This window comes from Diceros bicornis, chromosome 3, assembly GCF_020826845.1.
Source record: "Diceros bicornis minor isolate mBicDic1 chromosome 3, mDicBic1.mat.cur, whole genome shotgun sequence".
In the NCBI taxonomy this organism is placed as follows: Eukaryota; Metazoa; Chordata; class Mammalia; order Perissodactyla; family Rhinocerotidae; genus Diceros; species Diceros bicornis.
The window spans coordinates 101,266,112-101,293,908 of NC_080742.1; the positions used below are offsets into that span (position 1 = coordinate 101,266,112).

The 27,797-nt window shown below is 41.5% G+C and overlaps 1 protein-coding gene across 11 annotated transcripts in view; it reads left to right on the forward strand.

The window, feature by feature from the left end:
* Positions 1-315: 315 nt before the first annotated feature.
* Positions 316-27,797, forward strand: part of RNF32 (ring finger protein 32) — a 39,127-nt gene continuing 11,645 nt past the window's right edge. Inside the window, exons 1-7 of one of the 11 annotated variants that reach the window (XM_058534062.1) lie at positions 316-402; positions 3,311-3,399; positions 3,924-4,188; positions 8,055-8,197; positions 10,901-10,933; positions 11,482-11,606; positions 11,771-11,879. In XM_058534062.1, the coding sequence (XP_058390045.1) occupies positions 3,385-3,399; positions 3,924-4,188; positions 8,055-8,197; positions 10,901-10,933; positions 11,482-11,606; positions 11,771-11,879 (690 nt within the window). In that variant the 5' untranslated portion in view covers positions 316-402; positions 3,311-3,384. Of the gene's footprint in view, positions 403-577; positions 3,400-3,923; positions 4,189-8,054; positions 8,212-10,900; positions 10,934-11,481; positions 11,607-11,770; positions 11,880-18,483; positions 23,167-27,797 lie in introns of those variants that run through there. The other 10 variants (XM_058534046.1, XM_058534028.1, XM_058534039.1 and 7 more) reach the window with 10 other exon arrangements.

Below are 27,797 nucleotides of genomic sequence, written 5' to 3' on the forward strand. Positions count from 1 at the left end.
AACGCCAAGCATAACGTTCCAGAAGAAACCCCTGGGGCTCTGAAACCCCTGGGGCTCTGACCAGCACACCGCTTAAAACAGCGCGGCGGAGCCTGGCGCGGACGGGGATGCTCGGTGCTGCCAGCCGCGCCACGACCCCTAACACAGAGCATGCGCGAGGGCGCAGGGCCAGCGAGCATGCGCAGTGTGAGAGTGCCGCAGAGGCGACTGAGACCTCTGTACTGTGAGCGGGGCCTGGCCGGCGAGCATGCGCGGTGTGGCAGAGCCGCGGCTGGCGCCCACAAGGTCGCGCCGAGCGCCGGGCGGGGCTGGGCCGTTGAGCATGCGTGCGGTGGCGTGACCGGCGCGGCGGCGGTTGCTAGGCAACGGCGAGCGGCCCGGAAGCCGGGCGCAACGGCAGCGGTGAGTGCGCCAAAAGTGGTGGTGGCCGGTACCTCCCGAGCAGGGGGAGGGGGGACCGTCCCACGGAGCAGGAGGAGGGAGGGAGGAGGGGCGGGGAGGGAGGAGGGGCGGGGAGGGAGGGGGAGGGGGGCACTGCGGATCGCCCGTGGTGGCCACAGCGGGTGGGGAGGGGGGCCTCTACTGTGAAGTCCGGAGGGGTCCTCCAGTGCCCCCCCCCAGCCCCCCGCCCAGCCTACTTAATTCGTGACTGTTTCTTGGGAGGGCCTAAAAAACGCTAACTGTCTGAAATGGGTAATTTCTAAAACCTGACACTAGCCATTACTAAAAGGGGAGCCAAGTCCAAAGTTGAAAGTTTTTACAGAGAATTTTAAGGATGTAATTTCACATCTGTTTGTGTGCTTCTGGCCATTCTAAGTGGAATCTCATCAAAAATGTACGAACAAGGAATTCATGTTATGAGAGATAAGAAGAAGACACTGTGTGGAGATGTATTTTAAAAATTGTATGTATCGTGGGTTTTTAATTAGCATTTCATTAATTAGCTTAAGGTCACTTAGACAAATTGGTAACTAATTACTTTGGCACCAAAATGGTATTTTTTGTTACCAAACTTTACCTCTTTTAACTAGTTGTTAATGGAATTTACAAAGAAAGTGCATTCCTATTAATTTTAGTTCTTAGGACTGGACAAGGATTTTCTAACTTTACCATTGCCACAGACTAATGATATAATCTTGAAGGAGTCACTAATCTCCCCATATATTTTCTGGTTCATAAAGTAGAGTTGGACTAAATATTTGGAAAGAGTTTCCAACTCTGAAATAATGATACTATAGGACATAGAAGGGGCTGTTTTTAAAAGCTCTTATCTTGACATTGTGAAAATGAATACACAGAACCTCATTAAAATGGAGTTGGGAGGCAGGAATGGGGAGCTCTCATGCCCTGTGTCCCTGGGGAGCCCAGCAAGGGGAAGAAAGACTTCCTCTTCTTGACCAAGAGCTCAGCCAAAGAGAGCTGGTCACCCCTCAGCCAATGAAAAGCCACTACACGTCAACTCACTTCTTCCGGTGGACTCTGTTTATGGCAGCCTCCCAACTTCCTCCTCCCCTCTATGAAAGCGCTTCCCCTCCCCTCTCGCTCACGCTGTAGTGGCTGCCATGATTGCAGACCCCAAACTGCAATCCTTTTTGATCCCAAATAAACCCATTTTGCTGGAGAAATAAGTGGCTGTCTTTTGGTTTAGGGTCCACACTATTAATCACGGTGGCCTGGGGTGTAGATACCCGAGAGAAAATCGTAGACCGGCTAGCCAGCTATGATTATCAAACAATTTTTAGTCCGATGTAAGCTGTGTTCTGCCGGGTTATGGGCATTTGGAAAGTAGACGATTCCGCTAGTGATCTTCCAGCATTTTAAATACCTTCCACCATTCTCCAACGTAGGGTATTTTGAGGAAATATTGGATGGAAACTTCTTTCATGTGTCTCTTGATGACAGAATTGAAAGGGACCAGGAAAGGTTGCAGTAAAAACTACCATCTAGCTTCTAAAGGATCTTAGCAGCTCCTAAGGCCTGGAGGGCTCAGCGATTTGTTCCCACTGCCCTTCCTTTTCTGGCTTTTCACTCACTCCTTAGTAAGTTTATCCTGCTGGGCTAATTTTTTGTGTGTGTGTGAGGAAGGTCAGCCCTGAGCTAACCTCCATGCTAATCCTCCTCTTTTTGCTGAGGAAAACCCACCCTGAGCTAACATCTATTGCCAATCCTCCTCCTTTTTCTCCCCATAGCCCCAGTAGATAGTTGTATGTCATAGTTGCACATCCTTCTAGTTGCTGTATGTGGGACGCCGCCTCAGCATGGCCCGACAAGTGGTGTGTCGGTGCCCGCCCGGGATCCGAATCAGGGCCGCCAGTGGCGGAGTGCGCGCACCCCATGCTGGGCTAATTTAATGCAAGTGTTGATCTTTAGAACTGTATTTTGGATTAATTTCTTTCTAGTCTTAAAATTAGGCCCTCAATACTATTTCCCAGATTACTTCAATAACTTACTTTTTCTCCCCATTTCAGTATATTTTGGACTCTTCATAAAATATATCCTTGTCTAAAAACTAGAAGGGCCAATTCCAGATTCTTCCACCAGCTTCAAAGGGAAGTGGAGCAAGAATAACCATTTACAGGGTGTCTTCTGTGTGAAAGGATCGGTTTTAGATACTTGACAAAGGTGGTCTCGTGTAATCCTGACGGTACCCCTGCAGGTGTGCGTTGTGACACCTGTGTTAGGGTGAGGACGCTGAGTCTCAGATCTGTGAAGTGTCTTGCCCAGCAGACAGCGTGAGCACGACTGGGCCCCAGGCTTGTCTGCTCCCTGTGTTCTCTGCAGCCTCGTTCTGGAAAGGTGGGCGTCAGCCAGACCCCCCTTCCCCTCCAGCTTCTTCCTGGCTCCCTCTCTCCCCCAAATAGCACACGTGCTGCTCGGAGTTCCTGGTTCAGTGCCTTTGCTGTTCTCTTAGCTGTAGAGGGGCTTGTTCGTTTCCCTCGATCCGTCCTGCAAACCCCAGTGTAAGTATTACCTTTTTAGGAGGCATTTCACTTACGATTCTCTGGTCTTTTTAGTGGGAATTTTTGTTGTACTTACGTGTGTCGTTATGTTTAGCAGTAGATTGTTCTCATTCCTATTAATATGTTCCCTCCAGCTGGCTGGTGAACTGTTTGAGGACAGGGCTGAATCAGGGTGTGACTGGCTTCAGTTCCTCCGGAATCAGGGTGCCTGGTATACTGCGGGGCTCCGGTCGGCCTTCCCACACTTCACTGTCGGTTACACTCTCCCGACATATCTTCTCATAGACCTCTTCAGAGATCTGTATGTACACTCTAACTGTGACTGTCTGTTGACTGTGTTTTGACAGTAGAAGAAGTAAAGGAACGTGGTGTCATATGCTGATATAATCTGATGTAGCCAAGCAACAACTCCTCCTGATTCAGCATGTTAAAATATAAGGTACACAATCCTTTTGTAAAACATACACATTGTTTTACTCATGCATATATTTAATTCATCTATTTGAGAGTATAAAAAAATAGTTTGCAAACCTTGCTACGCTGTAGTACTTACTGCAAGCATCTCTTAGCTGCATGGCAATTTAATTCTGTGTAAGTGTTCCGAAAAAAAGCATATACTTAAATGCAAGATTCTCTTTAGTATAATAGAAGCAAGATTTGCCTGGAGTCTAATGTAATTATAGTGAAACAGAATGTGTTCAGGCATGCACGGCTTTTATAGGTCATAATGAATTTATTCATATTATGATTAAGGCCTTACTAATTGAATGAAAAGATATTCCTGTGTCATCAGCGTCAGTGAAGAGATGGGCTTTGCTCCGGCTTGGGGAACAGCGGGGTAGGCACTCTCTGCACTGTGGGGTGTGGTCTGTATGTAGTCAGGCCGAGTAGTCAAGCCCAGGTTTCCTTCGGAATGATACCTTACATAATGTTCTGTCTCTAGGGCTTTTTTCTACTTCTCAGGGTCGTTCCTCTAAACAGGAGAACTTAGCAGTCACTGCTGTTGCTTTACAAGATCACATTCTGCATGATCTTCAGCTGCGAAATCTTTCACTAGTAGATCATTCCAAGACAAAGGTGCAGAAGAAAGAGCACAAATCCAAATCTCTGAAAAGAAGTGCGAAAGCAATAGTAGATACTGGGCTTGGAAAGACTACACAAGGCCCTGAAGTGCAGGACCCAGAAGAAGAATATGTTCTTGATCCAAAACCGCCACCGTTAACTTTAGGTAAGCTAATCTCGCCATTCTGAGTTTGGTTTGTTAGAGCTAGTGAACCTAGTGGAGATTAATAGTATCATTTTTTCTGGTGTGGGAATAATTTATTTTAATTTACAATCTTACAGAAAGATGTATGTGTAGTGAAGTTTAAAAATGATGGTGGGGGCAATTTGAGCAAGAAAATAAAGATAGTAATGATAGTAGAATAAGTAAAAATGGAATTAAATATCCATTAATCCACACTGATAGAATAAATACTTGAATAAATAAATAATGGAAAAGAAAAGGCTCTTTCTTATAGTAGAATGGCAACTAATAAATATGGTAGACAGGGGCTAGAAATAGGAAATCACCACTGGCAAACCCCACAGTCATGGCAGCCGTCAGTGGGTGCTGGGCCAGTGGGGGTCATGCTGAGACATAGATGTCTATCGCCCAGATACGAACTCACTGCAGAGGGGAACTGTGGCTTTACAGTGGCAGCCCCGGCAAACGGCCCCTTTACCGAGTGACCAAAGTTACCATCCCTGCCAGTGACACATGCCGATGTCACATGCCTCCCGAGCCCGTGCCCCAAGAAAGGTGCAGCACCCCTTCCCTGATATTCTTGCCAACAATGCATATCTGAGTTTACTCGTGAGGAAACCTCAGACAAACCCAAACTGAAGGATGTTCTACACAAGTCCTGGCCAGTAGTCTTCAAGAAAAGGGTCAAGTCAAGAGAAGCAGATGAAGACTGAGGAACTGTCCCAGATTCTAGGAGACAAAGGGGACGTGAGAATGGAGTGCAGTGTGTGCAGCGTGTGATCTGCGTCAGAGAAAAGGACACCTGTGAGACAAGAAGGAAATCCCGTGAGGAATGTGGATTAACTGACAGTGTTGGATCCACATGAGATCACCGTACCATGGTTATGTAAAATGTTAGCATTTGAGGAAGCGGCGTGTGTCACTGGCACGTGAGGATTCTTTATCTGGTTTCACAATCTTTTCAAGTCTGCAATTATGTTAAACTGAAAAGTTAGAAATAGAAAAGATTTTTAAATGATGCTGGACGTGGAAAATAGGTTTGGCTGTGTCCTGGAGCAAGTATGGTGGACGGAGGAGGCACTGGAAGGCCCGTGGGCTGGAGCCACGCCGTGCCACAGCGATGCCCACGCGAGACCTTATCATTTTCCTCTGAACTGCTGACAGTGCTGGTTGTAGTTTAGAAAATGGCATAGCTCAAGACCACATAGAGGCTGGGAATAGTGTCATACAGTAATTTAGTGACTGTCTTCCATTGTGCATGTACAGTTTATGAAGGTGATCAAATAGCTTCATCATAGTCAACCAGCAGGAAAGATTTAAATTAGACATCAGGAAGAACTTCCCATTTTGGAAAATGAGGTTATAAAGGAGAGGAAATGAGTCATTCTTTTGGGAGCTCTTTATGAAAAAAATTATTTAAATTTTTACACATAGTATTTGTTACTAATGAGGGTGAACCATATGCTCTTTGTTATTATCTATATATAATATTGCACTCAGGTTTTCTGTCCTTTCTTGCTGACTTGCCGGAGGTCCTTGTGTAGTCTGCGTATTAATCTCTTGTTGATTTAGCCACTGAGAATGTCTTCCCCTCGTCTGTCACCATCTTTTAACTTTATGTGTTTTACGCTGAATAAAATCTTCATTCTAATTACTATTAAATCCGTCAGTTTTTCCCTTTATAGTTTATGCTTTGGGAGATTTAAGAAATCCTACCCATTCTAGGATCACAGAGGTTTCCTCACATTTTCTTTATTTACCTTTAAAGTTTTGCCTTTCACATTGAGCTCTCATGACAGTTTATTTTGCATATGGTATTGGGGAAAATCTATTGGTATAAACGTTTGTTAGATTGTTCCCTCAGGTCATAATCCATTCTTTCTTCGATGACTTGTGGCCACACCTTTTGCAAATGCCAGATTTTCCATGTTTATATGAGAGAGAGAGATACAGAGACCGTATATGTGATTTTGGGGGTGTTTGTTTCTATGTCCATATCTCACCGTTTTAATGTAGTTTTATAATGTCTTAATAACTGGTAGGAAAAGATCCAAAATTCACCCCAAAAAAATTTCCTGTGGAAGGGTCTTCTCTCAATACATTAAAATACAGTAGATGATCTTTTGGTTTTATCTTTGTGGAGACAGTCCTTCTAGAACCTTCCATCATTCTCCCTTCTGGACCAGTTGCTCTGTATAGGGCTGGTGCAGAGCTATCAACCCGGGATCTATTCTCAGCATCGTCTGTCCTGTGGATTGATTGCCTTTGGCTCTTTCTGTGTTAGATCCTCTTTCCCTGATCACACGGCCTCTTCTTTCTTGGTTTACTCCTCATTGTGGTGAAGTTGCTCCTCTAGTAGCTTCCTGAGAAAGAGTGCATAAGAGACCAAGGTACAAGCTTACAGACATAAAGATATTTTATTCTGCCCTCACATTTGATTGATAGCTAATAAGGAATTTCAATATGGGCATCTTTCTCTTCTCAGAATTTTGACAGAGTTGCGTTCTAGTGTCTGTTGCTGTAGATAAGTCTGGTGCAGTTCTGAGTCCTGGTCCCTTTTGAGACCTGTTTTCCTCTCTCTCTGAGAGATTTTCAGATCTGCTTTTCCTCTAAGTTCTGAAATTTCACGTGACGGCACTTAGTGTGCGTCCTTTGCTCTGGGCCTTGCTGAGCCCTGTCAAACTAGACACTCATGTCCTCTGCTGGGAAATGTTTTGGACTATTTTCTTTAAAATTTTTACTCTCCATTTTCTCTGTGTTCTTTCAGATGTCAGACCTCCTAGACTGATCCTTTAATATTCTTATTTTCTATCTCCTGTTTTCTTTTATTTTCCTACTTTCTGTGAGATTATCTTAACTTCCTCTTCTAGTCTTTCAGTTGAATTCGACATTTCTACTATAAGAATGCCAATCTTCAAGATCTGTTTTTTTTACTCTGAGTGTTCCTGTTACAGCTTCCTGTTCTTTCGTAGATATAACACTTCTGTCTCTGAAGATGGCCTTGCAGATTGACGCTTTATCCCTTCACCCTCCTCTGGGGCTCGTGTCACCACCAGTGTTCTGCCTGGGCCTCTGGCAGAGTGAGTGTCGCCCTGGAGTATAAGCTCCATGCCTGATGCAGAGGAGACGTGGTGGGTACTCGCCTACTGCTGAATTAAGGAACTGATCCAGACAGGAGGTATACGTCTAGAGTGTTGTAGAGGGAAGAGCGTGGTTGACATCCATGTTGTGAAGGTAACTAGGGGCAGAAACAAGCTGCTGGGAGAAGGCCCTGCTGCAGGCTGAGAGAGAACGCGGGTGAGAAATGAGGAGGACCTTCGGCCAACACGTGTGAAAACACAGTGTTCTTCGGCTTTTCTTCTGTAAAATCGGGTATCAGTCCTGCCTGCTTGTAGAATTATTGTGAAAATGAAATAAGATATGGGAAATTCTTTGTAAATAAAAACATAAAACATATGTAAGGTATCATTGACTTCTGTGCGCCCGTAGAAAAGTGGCATCCTGTGTGTGGTAGAATCAAGTACAGTCACGCGTCGCCTGATGATGGGGACACATTCTGAGAACTGCGTCGGGCAGTCTCGTCCTGTGCGAACATCCTAGAGTATACGTACACAAACCTGGATGGTACAGCCTACCACACACCCAGGCTACGTAGCCTTATCCCAGGGGGGCACCGTGGTACGTGCGGTCCGTCGTTGACTGAAACGTCGTCTTGCAGTACTTGGCTGTATGTGATATGAATGTTTTGCTTTAATATTCGTTTGCAAAATAATGTCGTTAAGATTCCGTATGAGTGCCCATATTCTAAAATATATTTTAACTCATATTTTGTATTGTTTTAACTTTAGCACAGAAGTTGGGCCTGTTTGAACCTCCTCCACTGCCACTATCATCAGATGAATGGGAAAAAGTGAAACAGAGATCTGTCCTGCAAGGGGACTCCGTGCAGCCCTGCCCCATCTGCAAGGAAGAGTTTGAGCTCCGCCCCCAGGTGGCTAGCCTGAGGTGACAGAGCAAGCATAGGGGCCTCTCTAGTGATAGGCTCGGAACTGGGCTGAAGATTCCCAGCTTCTTTCTCCAGTTTTTCCCTCCTACATGACCCTCAAATGCTTAATTTTCTTTTCCATTAATTAAAGTATGTTTGTGACAAAGAGCTAAACACCCTCATTAACCAGTTTTGTTTATTTACTGAATGATATTAATTCTGAAGTACAAATTTGTACAAAAGGAATGCTCCCCTTCCCCTGGACGTAAATAGCTGAAGAGCAAGTTGAGAAATGAAGGGAGGAAGCATTTGTGTCCCAGGGCAGGAAGGGTGAACGCAAAAAGGAATTTTTAAGTTGTTTTGTGAATTGAAATCATAAAAGAAAAGAAAAACTATGCTTGACTATCTCCAAAGAATTTGTTGAAGAATCTTTAAGTAAAATCTTCTAATAGTCTATATTCATGAAACTACCATAGTAAGATTGATGATATTACAGATAATATACGATCAGTCTATGTCATAAGTTTTTTTCTGTTCACACTTTGCCTAATTAAACTGTCATCTCCTGGAAGTTAGGAACACTTCTATTCCTAGAATTTTTTTTTTTTTTTTTTGAGCTAATGGCCACCCTGCAATGATTTCTCATGTATGTGGCATTATGCGTCCTACAGAGCAGGCACGGGGAGGTTTGCTGGAAAACTACAGCTAATATAGTTGAAAGCAGGCTTAAAGTTCATAGCCTGAGAACCCAGGCTTTACTTACTGCCCTGGCACAAAAACTCTCAGACTTAATTTGTTTTAGTAAGTTTCATTGTTAGCGAGTTAGTTCACAGACATGAAACTTTTGCTCTTTACTAATTTGAATTCACAGTATCTGAACATACTTATGTTCCAGTTCTCTGTCAGACCTAATTTGGCATATGGGAAAGCTGGGTATTTTGTAAAGATTTTAGCCCTTAAACACAGAATTGTCATCTAGGATAATTTAGTATTTTAGTGTAAGAAAAGAGTTAATAAAGCCACAAAGAGTCCTTCTGGCCCCAGCAGCCTCTCTCCTCATTATGCTATGAATACTTGGCCTGATTGTTGTATGAAGAATGAGAACTTGAAGTTGAATTATCCTGAGAGGAGGGATCAGGATGTATCATGCCCACCATTTCTTCCATTCTGTTTTTCATAAATTTCTCAGTAAGTTCTATATCTTTGTTTGGTTATAGATATAGACACTTGTGTTTATTTTGCATTTCCGGTTAGTGTGCTCATGTTTAGGTTTTTCCTTAGTTATAAGCAATAGTTGGCATTTTCCAAACATTTAATGATTTTATAGGTCTTCAGGTAATCTCATGTCTCTCTGAGGCATTATACCCATTAACAGATGAGGAAATAAACAGTTTGAGTGACCCACAGGAGGCCAACTCAGGAAGTGTGTTCAAGTCCAGCTGGAATCTAATCCTAACTTCTAGGACATTTTTAGTGTATTTACCACCACTTAATCATTTATTTTTATGTCAGGGAATGTTTGCTAATAATAAATATTTATGGACATTTAAAAGTATAATATTTTAAATATACAGAAGTATAATGTTATTCAATATAGATCATCAAGTACTGATGGTAAAACACTGAAAGATTATTCTGTAAAGAGTGATTGAGCACACAAAACACTGCTATTAGATTAAATTGTGATCATTAAAGGGACCAATATTACTGAATTTTCCCAGCTGAGGCTTCTTGTTGGCAATAAGTTTCAAGGAAAGGTTTTAGAACTTTCTGAGTTCTATTCAACCCAATATTTCTTCCGTTCTTCCCATTTAAGAGGAAAAGTGTAGACTGAATGAAGGCAGGGGGAATGGCCACTTTGAAGGCTGGAAGTCTTCCCGAGATCAGGCAGCTGCTGAGGTGTCAATCTTCCCGGGGCTGAAGCCTGGCTCGCCGGGTCAGATTCCTGGCCAGGAATGCTTCCCTTAGTCCCACCGTTTCAGGGAAAGAAGTGGCCTTTGTGTTCACAGTCCACGGTGCTGGCTCTCCTGGTCTCACCCCCATGTCTCCTCCTCCCAGAAGAACCACTACCTTTTTCTTTATTCAGTCTAAGCATCTGTCTTTTGTCACAGCCCAGAATGTCACCATTTGGTGGGAAATTTGGGTCACAGAAAGGTGAAATTTTCTTCTGATCACACTTTCCCTACATTTAAAAAAGAAAAAGTGATTCATCTGTCTAGGATTTATTGCTATTTAAATGAGTGTTCAAATTATATCTCAATAAAGCTGTGATTTAAAAAACGTTTCAGAGTGCAGTGTAGTTGAACCAAGCCCTAAACAGAGGCATCTGCTCACGCTTTCTCTGCCCCTCCTCCCCGCCCCACAGTCTGCATTCTCTCAGGAGCTGCCCGGGAAGTGCAGTGCACCTATTTCCTCATTGTTTCCTTTCTAAGGGTACACTCATTTTAATGGCTGATAGAAACTTCCTGTGATTGATGGTTTGGATTGTTAGCTTAGTTTCTCTTGTTGAGATTGTGTACCTGTGCTGTGCTAAACTTAAACACTAAATATTGTAAAAATCAAGGTCATTAATCTGCTTTTTTAAATTTTTCAAAGAAACAACAGCTTACCTTTTAAGCATTCAGAATTTTTCTTTTAATTAATGCATTTACGCTGCTTCTCTTTTAAACTAATTTAAACTTCAAACATTTTCCTGTCTTCTCTGAACAGGTGCTGCTCTCATGTTCCCACGTGTTCCACAGGGTGAGTGGTCCCGCCCCCCACCCTACCCCCCCACCTTACCCCCCACCCCCGTCATGGTGCAGCCTGCTCCTACTCAGTTCAAGTCTCCTAAAAAGAGCCACCTAACTTTATCCATAATCACCATTTACAGTTAGAATAGGACTTTAGCCTACAGTACAATTCATCCTGTTTTGAAAATGGTGAATGTTATGTGACAAAAGAACCACAGATGTTTGTGTAACCGCCTGTTGTTGGTAATGTACATCAAAGTGGGTGATAACTCCCTTCCTGTGATTTAATGCATGGCAGCCCTACACATGGGTATCATCTGCCTTTCCCTGAGTTGTTTCAGAAGGTTTTGATGTATCTGCATGTATATTCTTGTAAAATATCATTTTTGGAACAAGTTTCATGAGGAAGGTGTTAACATCTGATGAAACTTCTTCATAAACTAAATTGGACTAAGTCTCATAATTATGGGAGAAAAGAACACTATAATTACATTAGAAGTGAAAATGTTGTTTATAAGTAATTACTCGTAAATTTTTAAGTGAAATGTTTTTCTTCAGGCATGTCTTCAGGCCTTTGAAAAGTTCACCAATAAAAAAACCTGTCCTCTCTGTAGAAGGGACCAGTATCAAACCAGGGTGATTCACGATGGGGCCCGGCTCTTCAAAATAAAGTGTGCGACCAGGTGAGAGGAGTCCCTGCCCCCACGGCCCCGAGCCAGAGGGACACACACAACAGACGGAGGGGTTGGCCTCTCGGTGGCCGCACAGCAGGGGCTTATCGTGAGTTCTGCAGTGCTTGTTAAATGCAGCCATCCTGAGGGAGTCATTTCGAACATCCGTGTTCTAGAATCCAAGCCTCCTGGAGGGGACACGTGGTTAGAAAGTGGTACCGAGAGCTGCGGAGGACGGTGCCTCCCACAGACGCCAGGCTGAGGAGGAGATTCTTTGAAGACAAGGTAGGCAGAGACCCTTCCTTCTCCATACAGTCTCTGTGTGCCCAGGGAGGCGAGCAGAGGCCATGAAGCTGAGAGGCTGACTTCGGTTTTCGGCTTGTTAAAAATGTTTGAGACACCGCTAATAATCCTGTGCAATTTAACTGGCTTTCCAACCCAGGTGGTAAAATATTTCCAGATTTTCTTTTCTAGTTAAATCATAAAGTTCATAAAATTGGAATAAGGTTAAATTCAAAGCAACTTTTATTTGGCCATTTTTGTGACAATTTTTTAAATAAACTGATATCTTCAGATAAAAGAATGGAAACAAGATTCAGGTTTTCACATCCCCTGAACTGCAGACAAACAAATGGAAGGAATCTTGATGATGATAAAACCCCAAGTGCTGTGATTTTATTGAGTGCCCCCCCGGGCCTCGCAGGATCACCAAATGCGGGAGTTTTAGAAAGAAATAACTTCAGTTTCTACCCTTTCTTTTAACCATTTTCTATCTTTTATTTTTGCTCTTTTTTAGCTTGTTGAACAGTTTTCCATTATTGTGCCCCATACAGAAAGGACAGGCATGGCAGCGTGGAGGGAGCCAGTGAGCCCAGGTTCCAATCCCAGCTCTGCCGCCTCAGCTTGTGGCTTCAGGCGCATCACGGCCGCTCCACACTCCCTCATCTGTTATGTGGAAGTAATGGTCTTCACCTTGCAGGCAGAGCTGTGCTAAGACTTAGAGCAGTGTTTATAAAGGCCCAGCACACAGTAGGCACTTGAAAGTGTGTATTTATTCTAAATGCTAATATATTGTTCAAGTTAATCTTTACGTTAATTGTTCTGGATTTAGCAATACTCCATGTGTGTTTTTTTGTGTGTGTGAGGGAGATCAGCCCTGAGCTAACATCCATGCTAATCCTCCTCTTTTTGCTGAGGAAGACCGAATGTGAGCTAACATCTATTGCCAATCCTCCTCCTTTTTTTCCCCTTTTCTCCCCAAAGTCCCAGTAGATAGTTATATGTCATAGTTGCACATCCTTCTAGTTGCTGTATGTGGGACGCGGCCTCAGCATGGCCGGAGAAGCGGTGCGTCGGTGCGCGCCCGGGATCCGAACCCGGGCCGCCAGTAGCGGAGCACACGCACTTAACCGCTAAGCCACGGGGCCAGCCCCTCCATGTGTTTTTAATAGCACTCTATGAGGGTATGGTGTTCTGACAGGTTAGCCTCAAGTCACTCAGATAAAACTCCTCAGAGGCACGCTTTCTCATGACCATCATTTGTGGAAGGGTCCCTTACGCATGTGCTTAGATCTTTTCTAAACTTGGTTTTTTATCTCGCACTCCCATTTGGAGTCATGAGTGATAGAGAATTACTCTTTGCTGTGTAAAGGAGTCCCTTTTCTCCCCCGCAATGACTCCCGTGAGCATGGAAAGCAAGAGGAGCCTCAGGCCTGGGCTTTGGGTGGAGAGACCGCGTCCAGAGCTCGCCCCTTGCTTTTCTCAGACTGCCTCTCGGACCTTCTCAGGCCGGGTGCTGATTCTTGTGCACCCTCACGTGCGCCTCCAACCTTGCCATCCTTCCATGCAACCTGGCTGGGGGGCTTCTGGAAAGTGTCCCAGAACTGCATAGGAATCCTAAAAGTAAGTGGGTTTAAGCTTGACGATAAAGCGGTGTGATCACGAATTTTTTCCAGTTCCCTGCCTGATCGCATAGGTAATTGTTCCAAGCAATGTAGTTATCAGTATGTGCAGAGGAAAATCAGAATTGTGGCTTATTGTGACATCACTATGCCTCAGATGTGATCAAGAAAATATACACAATTGTGCTCAGGAGTAGGACACCATTCATTGCAATATGTGAGCAAATGACCTCAAAATACTGTGTATCCTGAAGACAGAGAGGTTGAACCAGTGGTGGAGAGATTAGCTTCTGTGGCAAGGGCCGTCTGAGCGCTGCCTGGAGATGCCAGAAGCGCTGCTGCCTCTCCTGGCCTTGGGAGGTGTCCCCTCCCTCCTCCCTCTGGCTGGTGGGGGCTGAGAGGAGCTCTGCAGGAGGGCAATTCCTGCCTAGGCTCTTGCCCCTGGGAGAAGTAGAGGGAGGCTGAAGAAGGGAGGTGGGAGGCTTCAGATAGAGAATCTGCGAGTCTACATTTTTTTCCTACCTTTATATAATAAAAAATTATATTCTCCAAGGCATTCACAACCCTTACAGCATGAACTGGGGGACAAGGACATTTAGGGAAAGAGCACAGAATCCTGGGAAAGACCCCTTCCCATTTCTAGATCTCAGTGCCTCTGAGTATTATTATCTACTTTTAAAAAGTCTTTGTCCGTTGACCAAGATAATAGTTTCAACCTAGCCTGGAGTCTTCATGCTCGCTCCCTATAGTCCACCTGATTTTTTGGGCCAATTTATCATTTTCTCAGCATTGTCTTTCATCTCAAGGACTAGTAATCTCTTATGTTGTCAGTCATTCTCAAGTCAGGAAATGACTGTCTTCCACAATTGTTTTTCATCCTTCTCGTATATTCTTTTCATGCTTTTCTATATTCTGTAGTCTGACAGTAAGTCTTATTCTCTGAGTTATTCGTAGTAATTCTAATATATAATAGTGTGTTGGCTCTCAAATCAGAAATTATTCATTGTTTTCTCTTACAAAATTCTAATTACAGGTTTGATAGTCATTTTACCTTACGTGTATAAATATTTTTTTATTTGCAAGCATCATCTTATAACTTTTGAAAATATTGGCTACACTTTGCTTTCACATAAAGCAAAAAGTCATGAGACTCGACTGACTGTACACACATGCTATAATTCAGATTGTCCTTCCCCAAAAGTATTTTAATTTAGTGAAGTTATACTCATAATTTGTTGCACAAATAGGCATTTTATAATTGCCTCTGCTTTTGATTTTTTAATTAACTCTAGAATCCCCAGCTCTCTCTGCCAGTTTCCTAAACCTTCTCTGCACTTTCTTCATACCTCACCATAGCTCACTTATCCTGTGTGGCCATAAACATCTGAAATCTGTAAACCCCAACCTTCACGTTGGGAGTAGGTACATACTCTTGTCACTGCTCCTGGTTGCCCATAGGGCATATGCCTTAGATGCTTAAATGCCTGTATAGATAGAGCCCAGAGGCTGTCCTTTAGGATAGAGACCACTTCTGATCATTTACTGAATGGCTCTTGCAATCTGACAATTTTTTGCTACCTTTTCCAACTCGATGGAACTCACTGAGCTAGAGGCATGCTCTGAGAAACGTTAATCTACAATTTTAATCTACTGTTTTAAAATACCAACGTGTTTTAATGGAATCTGAAAGATTATTGAACTAGGTTACTGAATTTTGCATTACTCAGGATTCTATAGATGCGTCCAGACTATATGGAGGTATACACAAATGACAGTTTGAGAACTTATGTCAGTAAACTACTATAAACTATTGGGTGAAAGATTGTTGAGGAATAGGATATTCACACAGTCTCCAAGTACCACCCCACAGATCACTTATAATTGACCAAGAGAATGAGACGTCTCTATAGTGGAAAAGCCTGGTGGACATTCTCACCTCAGTGACACCATGCCTCTAATGTACACAGGGTACACTAGGAGAAAACATCAGCCTCGCACCTTCATGCCCAAAATGCTTAACCTGAACCTAATCATGAGAAAACCTGTAATCAAGTAAACCCAAAATGAGGAATATTCTGGAAAACAACTGGCTTCACCTATAAAATGTCAATGTCATGAAGAAAAAAAAAGGGCTGGGGAATGTTCTAGAATAGAGAAGTCTGAGAGATGTAACCTTTAAATATAATGAGATGGCTTTGATTGGATCCTGGATCAAAACTAAAACTAAAACAAGTGCTGTAATTGGGATATTTGGGAATGTAACTATGGATCATATAGTATACAGTAGTGACGCATCAGTGTTAAATCTCCGTAGCATGTTCATTGTATTGTCATGATCAACTAGTGTCCTGGTTCTTAGGAGACAAATGCTGAAGGATTTAGGGGTGAAGTGTCGTGATATTTGCAACTAACCCTTAAATGGATTATACACTCACACGTACTCACATACAGAAAAGAGAATACAAATGCAGTGTAATGTTAACAATTAAAATGTAAAGATAAACTCTAGCAGTGTAGACCTAGGACACACAGTTTCTAAATCGAAGGGAGTTGGGAATGAGAAGGAAAGGGAGGATGGGAGAAGAAAGGGAGAGGGTAAAAACAAAAATGGGATTCACCCTTTATACCAAAATATATTCCATATGGAACAAAGAGTTACATATAAAAACTGAAACATAGTAATTTTACCTCCACCTCCTCCTTTTTTTTTTTCCCCAAAGCCCCAGTACATAGTTGTATGTCACAGTTACATATCCTTCTAGTTGTTGTATGTGGGACGCGGCCTCAGCATGGCTGGAGAAGCGGTGCGTCGGTGCGCGCCCGGGATCCGAACCCCGGGCCACCAGCAGCGGAGCGCGCACACTTAACCGCTAAGCCACGGGGCTTAGTAATTTTAGTAATTTTAGAAGAAAGCATTATAGAATAAATTTATGATCTGGAAGTGGGAAAGACCTTTCTCATAGGATTTTTAAAACCACACATATAAACACACACACACAAATCCTAGGGGAACTGATTGATAACTGCATAAAACTTCAAAACTTATGTATGGGGGGAAGAATAAAAAGACCAATGACAAATCAGGAAAACGTATTTGTAATTCAAAGGTCTAGAAGCAGATTTCCTTAATATGTGACAAGCAGTTTATAGAAGGACTACAGGTGTATGATTACTGTATAAAAAGATGCTCAACATTATTCATGGTTAAAGAAAACTAAAATAAAAAAAAATTAGAACCTTTTTCACCTATTAGATTGGCAAGAGTTGAAAAGTTTGATGATAATTATCTAGTGCTGATGAGAATGAGGGGGAAATGGACATTCTTATAAGCCATTGGTAGAACTGAGAATGTGCAGTCCTGCTGGCTGATCCCTCCTGTAGAAAGTTACCCTACAGATATACTCATAAATGTTTGCTATGGTATGTTCATGAGTATGTTCACTGTAGCAATGATTATAAAAGAACCATAAACGACCAGAGAGTTCACCCCCAAAGAAACATTCATACAATGATTACAACACAGCAGTTAGAAAGACCAAGGTAGAGATGTGTGTGGTGATACAAAAAGAGTTCCAGCAAAAGTCAGGAAAAGGCAACAAGAAAGGATAATGAGTATAATAGGATTAAAATGTAACAGTAATTACAACAAACATGATTGAGATAAATTTCCCTATTAAACAACAAACTCCTGAATTACATTGAAAAGAAATCCCCAGTAGCTGCTTCTGAGAGACACATTCTAACCAAATGAAACAAAAATGTTCTCTGTAAAGGCATGCCCAAAAGAAATGAGACAAATGCAAACAACGAAAAAGAAATAAAATAGAAAATAAATGAATTTTAAAGTGTATTTGGAAATTTAGAATCCAAATTATACACTATTCTGGTGTTTGTCTCAATAATGAGAACACTAGTATTCTGTGTATATAGTTAAAGCTGTACTTAGAGGACAGTTATTAGTGTCAAGTACATTTATTATTGAACAAGAAAGGTGAAAAATAATGAACTGACCATTCAAATCAGAAAGCTAAATAAACAACACTAAAAAATTGTTAAATGTAGGAAGTAGAAATTATAAAGATAAAAGAAGTAATTTATTAGGAGAAAAGTAAAACTGTTAAGTGAAGCCAATAGCTAATATTTTGGGAAAGAGAAGCTATAAGATAAATATCTCATCAGAGTTTAAAAAACAATAACAACTACAAGGTAAATTCTCAACAGGATTAAAACAAATTAGAGCAGAATGCAGACACAGAATGGGAGGCATAACCATCTATGTGGAAATCATTTTAAAATTATAAGACACTATTGTATACAACTTCATGCCATTAAATCTGAAAAAAATAATTGAAATTACTTCCTATAGAAATAGAAAACATGGAAAGAAATATAAAAATTAGAAAAATTATATTAAAGCATCTCAATCTTTACTGAAAAGATATTAAATTAAATTTAACAGCCATTCCTAATAATGATAGTCAACAAACTAGAACTAAATGAAGTTTCCTTGTCATAATAAAGACTATATATCAGAAACTTAAAAACACATTATTTTAGACAGTGAAACTCTAAAGATGCAAAACAGGTTACCCACTGTCATCACACTTTGGCCAGTCCTCGCCAATGCAATCATACAAGAAAACAAAATAGAGTGTGTGTGTGTGTGTGTGTGTGTGTGTATAATATAATTCACATATGTTTCTATACATAAGGATTTAAAAGTATAAGATCATTTGAAAAATTATTAGAACTAAACTATTAGAAGAGGTTCAAATTCAAGATAAATATGCAATAATTAATTGTTTCTTATAAAGTAACAATAATCAGATATATAATGCAATGGAAAAAAATCTCTTTCTTAATAGTTAATACCTAAAAATAAACTTAACAAGGAATGTACAAGTACTGATAAGAAAAAAATTTTTTCTGGGGGTGACATCAGCAATATAGCCAAATAAAATATCCCTCACTTGTATCTCTACCCCCAGCAACAACAGTTTAGCATCCATCCATGGACAAAAGTGCCTTTGTGGGAGCTGCAGGATCCAGCACCATAGACCAAGGGACCCAGGAGGAGTCTGGGTCACCCTTGTGTCAGGTAATAGGCATACATGCCTCAGTCCCAGCTGCGGACCCTGAGGTGGCCCATGAACCTGCTCCAGCCCCACTCAGCCGCAGTCTGGGAGCCCCTGGAGAGCAGTGCCTTAGACAGTCACCCACAGATGACAGCGCCTTTGTGGAAGTCCAGGTTTTGGGAGGGAAAGTTACAGCACATAGTTGGAACAAAAAAATACAAGTTTGGATGCATTGAAGAGGGTCAGAGGAACAGCTGACTTTACGTGTGTCACCCCTCCCCCAAGGAAGCACAGCTCAAGGCCGAGAGAGATTTCACCCCGATTTCTCCCACAGAGGAAAGTGAGAGCACCTGAGCGAGCACCTGGCCTCTCCAGTGTGGGATGCCACCCAAGAGGCATCTTTATCTTGCCCCATCCAGACTACTGAGTCATGAGCTGCATGACTGGGGGGTGGGAAGAGGCTGGGAGAACAGCAAATAGGACTCACAGAGGCCATGAAAGGGATGTGGATCTACTGATTCTGTTTTGGACTCTTGTCAAGAAGCCTGCCCATGAGCTGCTGGGGATACCTCACCTGCAGACCCCCCCAACTGGCCCCCAGTGCTCCACGCACCTCCACCCCCTGTGGCGGGCCCCCTGTGCACACTCCTGAAGTGAGAGTGAGCTTTGGCAGACAGCTAAGTGAGCACATGAAGAAAGCCAGCCCAAGCCTACAGGCCAAGGAGAGGCCACAAACATGAGCAGCTTCACCCTTGGGAAGGCAAAGGGGAGGCTGTCCGCCTCCAGGCTGGTGTGTCGCAGGGTCAAGAAAAGACACACAAGCCTAAGAATTCTGCCGCAAGAGGGAGTAAGAAACGCGGAGCAGGCGTAGCCGTAGAAGGTCTGAGAAAGGTTCCAAATACCTAGCAGGGTTGATGGAAGATACTTCTCTCCTGAAGTCAGTCAGTGAAGACTGGAGGAAGTGACTGCTATTTTCACATGCCAAGACAGCACCACAAGACTTTAAGGAACATAAAAATCAAGGAAACATGACACCACCAAAGGATCACATTAATCTTCCAGTAGCCAACCCCAGAGACATGGAGATCTGTGATTTACCTGATAAAGAATTCAAAAGAGATGTTTTAAGGAAGCTCAATGAGCTACAAGAAAACACAGAAAGACCATTTGACAAAATCATGAAAACAATGATAGAAATATTTAAAAAGAACCAAACAGAAATTCTGGAGATGAAGAATACAGTGAATGAAGTGAAGAGTTCAATAGAAAGCATCAACATCAGAATGAATCAAGCAGAGGAAAGAATCTGTGAAGTAGAAAGCAAGACCTTTGAAATTATCCAGTCAGAGGAGAACAAAGAAAAAGGAATCAAAAAGTGAAGAAAGCCTACAGGATCTTTGGGATACCATCAAGAGAAGCAATATGCAAATTATTGGAGTCCCAGAAGGAGATGAGAGGGAGAGGGGAGCAGAGAGCTTATTTAAAGAAATCATGGCTGAGAACTTCCCAAATCAGGGAGAGATTTGGATATCCAAGTTCATGAAGCTGATAGGTCACCAAACAAACTCAATTTAAAGAGATCTTCTCCAAGATACATTATAATAAAACTGTCAAAAATCTATGACAGAGAGAATCGTAAAAGCAGCAAGAAAAAAATAAACATAACTTACAAGAGCACACCTCTAGGCTATCAGCGGATTTTTCAGCAGAAACCTTACAGGCCAGGAGAGAGTGAGATGATATATTCAAAGTGCTGAAAGGAAAAAACTGCCAACCAAGATGACTCTATCCAGCAAAGTTATCCTTCAGAAATGAAGGAGAGACAAACACTTTCCCAGACAAACAAAAGCTGAGGGAGTTCATCACCACTAGACCTGCCTTATAAGAAATGCTGAAAGCTCTTCTTCAAGCTGAAACAAAAAGAATATATGAATATATACAACACACTGGTGACAGTATATAGTCAAATTTAGAATACTCTAATACTATCGTAATATTGTGGGTTGTTAACCACTTAACTCTCTTATAAAGGTTAAAGGCCAAAGTATTAAAAATAACTATAGGCTACAATAATTTGTTAATGAATGCACAATTAAAAAGAGGTAAATTGTTGGGGCTGGCCCAGTGGCACAAGTGGTTAAGTGTGAGTGCTCTGCTGCGGTGGCCTGGGGTTCGCCAGTTCGGATCCTGGGCGTGCACCGACGCACCGCTTGTCAAGCCATGCTGTGGCGGTGTCCCATATAAAATGGAGAAAGATGGTCATGGATGTTAGCCCAGGGGCAGTCTTCCTCAGCAAAAAGAGGAGGCTTGGCAGATGTTAGCTCAGGGCCGATCTTCTTCACACACACACACAAAAAAGTAAATTGCAACATCAAAAACATAAGAGTGGGGGAGGGGCCAGCCTGGTGGCATAATGGTTGAGTTCGTGTGCTCCACTTTGACAGCCTGCACTTCACGGGTTTGCATCCCAGGTGCAGACCTACGTGCTGCTTATCAAGCCATGCTGTGGCAGGCATCCCACGTATAAAGTAGAGGAAGATGGGCACGGATGTTAGCCCAGGGCCAACCTTCTTCAGCAACAAGAGGAGGATTGGCAACAGAGTTAGCTCAGGGCTAATCTTCCTCAGCCAAAAGAGGAGGATTGGCAACAGATGTTAGCTCAGGGCTGATCTTCCTCACCAAAAAAAAAAAAGGGGGGGGGTAAAAGAGTAGAGTTTTTGTATGCAGTCATAGTTAAGTTGTCATCAGTGTAAAATAGACTGTTATATCTATACGATATTTTATGTAAGCCTCATGGTAACCACAAAGAAAAACTCTACAGGAGATATGCAAAGATAAAGAGGGAATCAGAGCATACCACTGTGGAAAATCATCAATTCACAAAGAAGGCAACAAGACAGGGAGAAAGGTACAAGGGAACCACAGAACAATAAGATGACATTAGTAAGTCCTTACCTATCAATGATTACTCTAAATGTAAATGGATTAATTTCTCCAATCAAAGGCACAGAGTGGCTGGATGGATAAAAAACAAGGTCCAACTATGCAGCCTGCCAGAGAGTCACTTCAGCTTTAAGGACATACATAGGCTTAAAGTGAAGGGACAGAAAAAGATATTCCATGCAAGTGGAAACCAAAAGAGAGCAGAGATAGCTATACTTGTATCAGACCAGATAGATGAACTCAAGAGCTGTAGCAAGAGACAAAGAAGGTCATTGTGTGATGATAAAGAGTCAGTTCATCAGGAGGATGTCACAAAAATTAACTCAAAATGGATTAAAGACTTAAACTTAAGACCTGAAATCAAAACTCCTAGAAGAACACATGGGGAAAAATCTCCTCGACATTGGTCTTTGCAATGATTTTTTGGATATAACACCAAAAGCACAAACAACAAAAGCAAAAATAAATAAATGAGACTACATCAAACTAAAAGGCTTCTTCACAGCAAAGGAAACAATCGAGAAAATGAAAAGACAACCTACAAATTGGGAGAAAATATTTGGAAATCGTATATCTGATAAGGGGTTAATATCCAAAATATATAAGGAACTCATACAACTTAATAGCAAAAAAAAAATCTGATTAAAAAATGGGCAGAGGAGCTGAATAGACATTTTTCTACAGACATACGGCCAACAGGCACGTGAGAAGGTGCTCAACATAACTAATCATCAGGGAAATGCAAATCAAAACCATAATGAGATATCACCTCACACCTGTTAGAATGACTGTTACCAAAAAGACAAGATAACAAGTGCTGGCAAAGGTGTAGAGAAAAGGGAACCCTGTGCAATGCTGGTGGGAATGTAACCTGGTGCAGCCATGTGAAAAACAATATGGAGGTTCTCCAAAAAATTAAAAAACAGACTACCATATTCTAGCAGTCCCACTTCTGGGTATTTATCCAAAGGAAATGAAGTCAATCTCAAAGAGATATCTGCACTCCCATGTTCATTGCAGCATTAGTCACAGTAGCCAAGACATGGAGACAACATAAGTCTCTGTCTTCGGATGAATGGATAAAGAAGATGTGGTATAAATATAATGGAATATTATTCAGCCACAAGAAAAAAAGAAATCTTACCATTTGCAACAACATGGATGGACCTTGAGGGAATTATGCTAAGTGAAATAAATCAGACAGAGAAAGACAAATACTGTATGATCTCACTTATAGGTAGAATCTGAAAAAGGAGAACAGAAACAGAAAGTAGAATGGTGGTTGCAAGGGGCTGGGAGGGGGAAATGGGGAGAGGTTGGTCAAAGGTACAAACTTCCAGTTACAAGATGAAGAAGTGCTGGGGGTCTAATGTACAGCATGGTGACTGTAGTTAACAATACTATATTATATACTTGAAAGTCACTAAGAGTAGATCTTAAATGTTCTCACTACAAAAAAGAAATGGTAATTATTTGTGTGAGGTGATGGGTGTGTTAACTAGCCTTATTGCAGCAAACATTTTGCAATATATACGTGTCAAATCATCACACTGTACACCTTAAACTTACACAATGTTATGTGTCAATTATGTCTCAGTATAGTTGGAAAAAATAATTATAATTGTTTTTTTTCTGATGAAATAAAAGCCCTGAATAAAATGATTGACATTTTATTTTGGATGTAAGTAAAAATGTCCATTTTCCCCCTATTAAGTAAATTTAGTAAAATTTCTAACTCCCAAAGGAATAGGTTTGACCATGTATTTGGAATTTTCCAGGTGAATTCTGAAGTTTACCTAGAGGAGTATGAAGGGCTAATAATTTTTTTAAAAGAAAGATTAATGAGGTAGAACATCCTTGTTAAATATGAAAATTCATATAAAATTTGGTAACCAAGACAGTTGTGAAACAGACAAATGGTTGATGAAACAGTAGAAAGTCACCCATCTCAGTTTATGGGGATTCTTAGTCTACAATAAAGGAGACATTTCAGATCAGTAAAGAAAAAGATCAATTGAGAAAATCAATTCAATGGTAAATTTAGGCATTCATGTGAAGAGGGAAAAAAGACATTACTTCTTAACTTATCCCCAAAAAAGTTCCACGTTTTAATTATTGAAACACCTTCCAAATGAATAAGTGAAATTAATAGAGTATGACAGACTCCTTCCTGAGCATCTGCTCCGCCTGCCCCACGTTGTGCCGAGCATCCCTCCCAACACCAGTTGGCGTTGTGCGGTGGGCCTCCTCTTCACAGCTGGTTCTTCGCCGAGGCTGAGGGACGGCTTCCGTGGCCTTCCCTGCTCTCCGAAGGCTGGTTTATAGGAAAAACACTAAGAAAACACTGCATGGAACCAGCCCTGACGGCCTAGTGGTTCAAGTTTGGTACGCTGTGCTTCGGCGGCCCAGATTCAGTTCCCCAGGCGCGGAACTATACCACCCGTCTGTCAGTAGCCATGCTGTGGCAGTGGCTCGCATAGAAGAACCAGAAGGACATACAACTAGAATATACAACCATGCACTGGGGCTTTGGGGAGGAAAAAAAGAGAGGAAGATTGGCAGTAGATGTTAGCTCAGGCGAATCTTTCCCAGGAAAAAAAGAAAACACTGGATGGTGATCTGTCCCTGTTAACAAGGCAAAATGACCCTCTTTATTTGAATTTTTAGTAACAATGGAATATTTGCTTATAAATATATTAAAGTTTAGGAGTTTCAACTGTTGTGCTTTTTAAAAAATATAATCATGTGAGAAGAATAAATATTTTAGAGTTAGAAACCAGAACAGCCTAATAACAAACATTAGACATATGAAACGACTGGGCACCCTGAGTTAGAAAAGAAAGTAATCATCACCCAGAGGTGCCTTTAGAAAAGGCTTTTATCTTAGGTTCATAGTATACATATTTTATAAAAATAATTAAATAGCATTTTTCTAATGACAGAAACAGAATTTTATTATTTTCATCAAGAAACAAACTTGTGTTTCAGGTAAAAAGAAAAATGTTTGAATAGATTGTTTTCCTTTAAATACCTATAAAAGTATTTTGTTTAACATAAGCTTGTCAGTAAAATGAGGCTTTAAAAATCTAGATATCACAGATTAAGATATTTCAGATAAAAATATAACTCTTGGTCTCGGTTTCTCATTATTTTCATCTTTCTGGTTTTTAAGAACTGAACATATGTGCTAAAGTCCAGCCTCAGAAGAATCAGTGTCTATAGGTTTCCTAGTTATACATCCATTAAAAAATTAAATAAATTCCAAAGCCAGAATGAACAATGACTTTATCAAGACTCCTGTGGGGGAGACTGGCTCTGGGACACAGTCAGCGACAGTCCAGAAGCTTCGGTGTTTCCTGCAGAGGCTGGCCTCTCGGCGCTGCCTTTTGACTCTTCACACGCCTGCTCACCCCCTCACCCCCACAACGTAAAGGTGTGTGGAACTGGAGATGATGAACTGCTAGAGCTCCAGTGTTTGAATTTTAGAAATTGGAAAGTTTACAGAGCAAAATGTGCAGTAATTAATAATATTGGATATGATAAATTCTTAATTATCTGTTGAACAACAGCAGTTCTTTGATCTGGGGGTGATGTGTGCAACCACTGGTCACATTTCTAAGCTGTATCTCCATTCTGACCAGTGATGAATGTTAAATTAATGCAAATTCATTTTATTTTTAGTCTAAAAAATTGAAATTGCAAATTACTAGGAGAAATAAATCATGTGACACATTTCACAGTCAGAGATGGATAAATGTTGGATCCACGGCCTCCATCAGTCAGTGAAATCAAGAACTTGCAACAGTCTCCTTTCTTTCCCAACCACCCATTTCAGTTCTGTATTCCAGAGGTTTCCAGACTTTTGGAGTCCACAGAACTGTCAAAGAGAAATTTGGGGCTCCAACAAAGTCATTCCCACGTGAAAAGCTTTCTCTTTTGCCAAGTAAGAGTTAAAAGAAACACCATATACTGTTAGAATCATCTCATAAAAGAAAGACTATTTTAACACCAAAAAAGTAGGAATTACTTGACACACACTAAAGGATGTTCATTTACACTGAAGACATTTAGCTTTATAAAAATTTCACTCCATCGAATTTTTTTCTTTGCTGGCGGGTGGGTGAAAACGTCCTTGCCATCCTTGGGCACCACTTGTTTAGACTAACGATAAGTTACCTTTAGCGAAAAAGAAGTCTAATCAGTAGAAAAAAAGGACAGAGAGGGATAAGAGTGTGATATTTTTAGGCACAATAAATTAGGAAGTGCTTCTTTCCTTTGAAGTTTCAAGATCTTGCCAAGATGGATATATTTTTAATACTCTAGATTAGATTAGCTCGGGCCATTCTATTTTTATGAATTAATCTGTCTTACTTGTAAAAGAACTGTGGCCTTGCGTTTTCCCTCCTCTGTTACGGCGGTTAATAGAGTCTTTTCTTACTTCAGTTTCCATGCATCTGTTGGGTGGGTGTTCACTAATTAATAAAATACAGAGATCATCTTTCCAGACACTAACGCTTCCGTACACTGAGAACGTCTCTTCCCAGGTTTGCCTGGCTTGAGAATATCATTGGACGTTCCTCACAAGACTGAATCCGAACAGAGTGAGGTCGTCTCACAATGTGGTTCTTTTAAATAGACTGCAGTCCTGTGGTAAGGACTGATCAGGTCAAATGTGGAGCTTCGTCCCGGAGAGTAAGTGTCAGAGAGTTCAGCTTGAGTCGGCAGGGCCTTTGTCGGAGCACTGGGGGCTGGAGCTGTCCGGAATGGTACAGTAGTCCTCTGCCCTCCTGCCGCCAGTCTCGGCGGACTCGGATCAAAGCCGGCCGAGAGGTCACAAGAGCGGCTCTGCTCATGCCTGTCACCAGTGTGTACAGAAAGCCCAAGTGTTGCCCAGAATGCAGTGGTTGGTCCTTGAATGCCTTTGATCCTTATCTAGAAATTCTGCTAGCATATGTCATATAATTGAGGTATGGTCTTTTATTGCTGCAATTAAAACTTTTCAAATGCATTATATTATCTCCACCCAAGCTGAAAGTCCCGACCATTGTTTAAAAAGGGAGGTTAGCGACTCGTCAGATGCTGCGGTTGACTCTGGGGGCCGCCGCTCCCACACCCTCGCCCAGGATTTCTCTCGCTTTTTTCACTTACATCCCCCCAAACAGTGTAATGGTCTCAAAGTTTGTTTAGTGCTTTGACTTCCTTTATCACGTAGAGATGGCAAACATTCTGTTGCTAACCTGAAGGGGCTCCGAGCAGCAAGACTGGGAGGATATTAAACCAGTAAAAGCTTATCAACTGATTCATTGATATGCTGTAAATTCCAGGCTTTTCATTTTGCTTTTGAGGGTGGCCATAAGTCAACACATTAGTAAGCAATTTGCTGACATCAAGATGGATCACTTGGAGAGGCCTCTTGGGCAGACAAAGTTCACCTGGGTACTTTTGTTAGGACTTTTTTTTAATGTTTAGCCAGTATGTTACTTGTAAATGACCAGTAATTGCTTTACATAGCAATAATCTGAACTCTTAATTACTTAATTTATTAAATATCTGAAATATGAGACTTAAAAGGAAAAATATATAAAGACATTCATTCCCTTTAAAATGGAAAATTTTATGTATTTTTTCTGTTTCTGTAGAATTAATAATATTCCTCACTAGTTTAAAAACTATTCTTTTTTTGTTTTTGCCGGTTCTTGCCCTTTCAATTTCTAAGGGCATCTGACCATATAACACTGAGGGAGTAAATAAAGGAAGAAGGACGCTAAACACATAAGAATTTGACATTTAAATATTTAAGAAGAGCTACACTTAGGACAGTGCTTTGAATTGGCCACAGTAGTGGTCAATACATGTTTAGCTTGTTAAGACATCACCCTTGCTGACTTTGCAATACTTGAAGCTGCAAGAATAAAGGCCGTCACAGCAGCTCACTCCTGGAAACTCACCATAAATACATCCTGAAGGACTTCAGTATGTTATTAACAAGCTAATGTCAGTGTGATGATGGAAGCTAAACGCCGGTGCTTTACTGAATCTGGACACTGGAGTAACTTCATGATCATTCCACACAGGCATTGTGCTTGCTTCTTTAGCCCCCAAAAAGGAACGTGTACTTTACTCCTTGAGAATATGTACCGTGGGGCGTATAGGTGTCCTCATTTCTAATCTACTGCAAACTTAAAGTCACAATTTTTTATTGAATGCTAAGGGCCTTTCCAAGATGAACCAGGTGCTTCCCTAAACCTCAGGAATTCATTTTGAGGAGATAAGAAATACACATG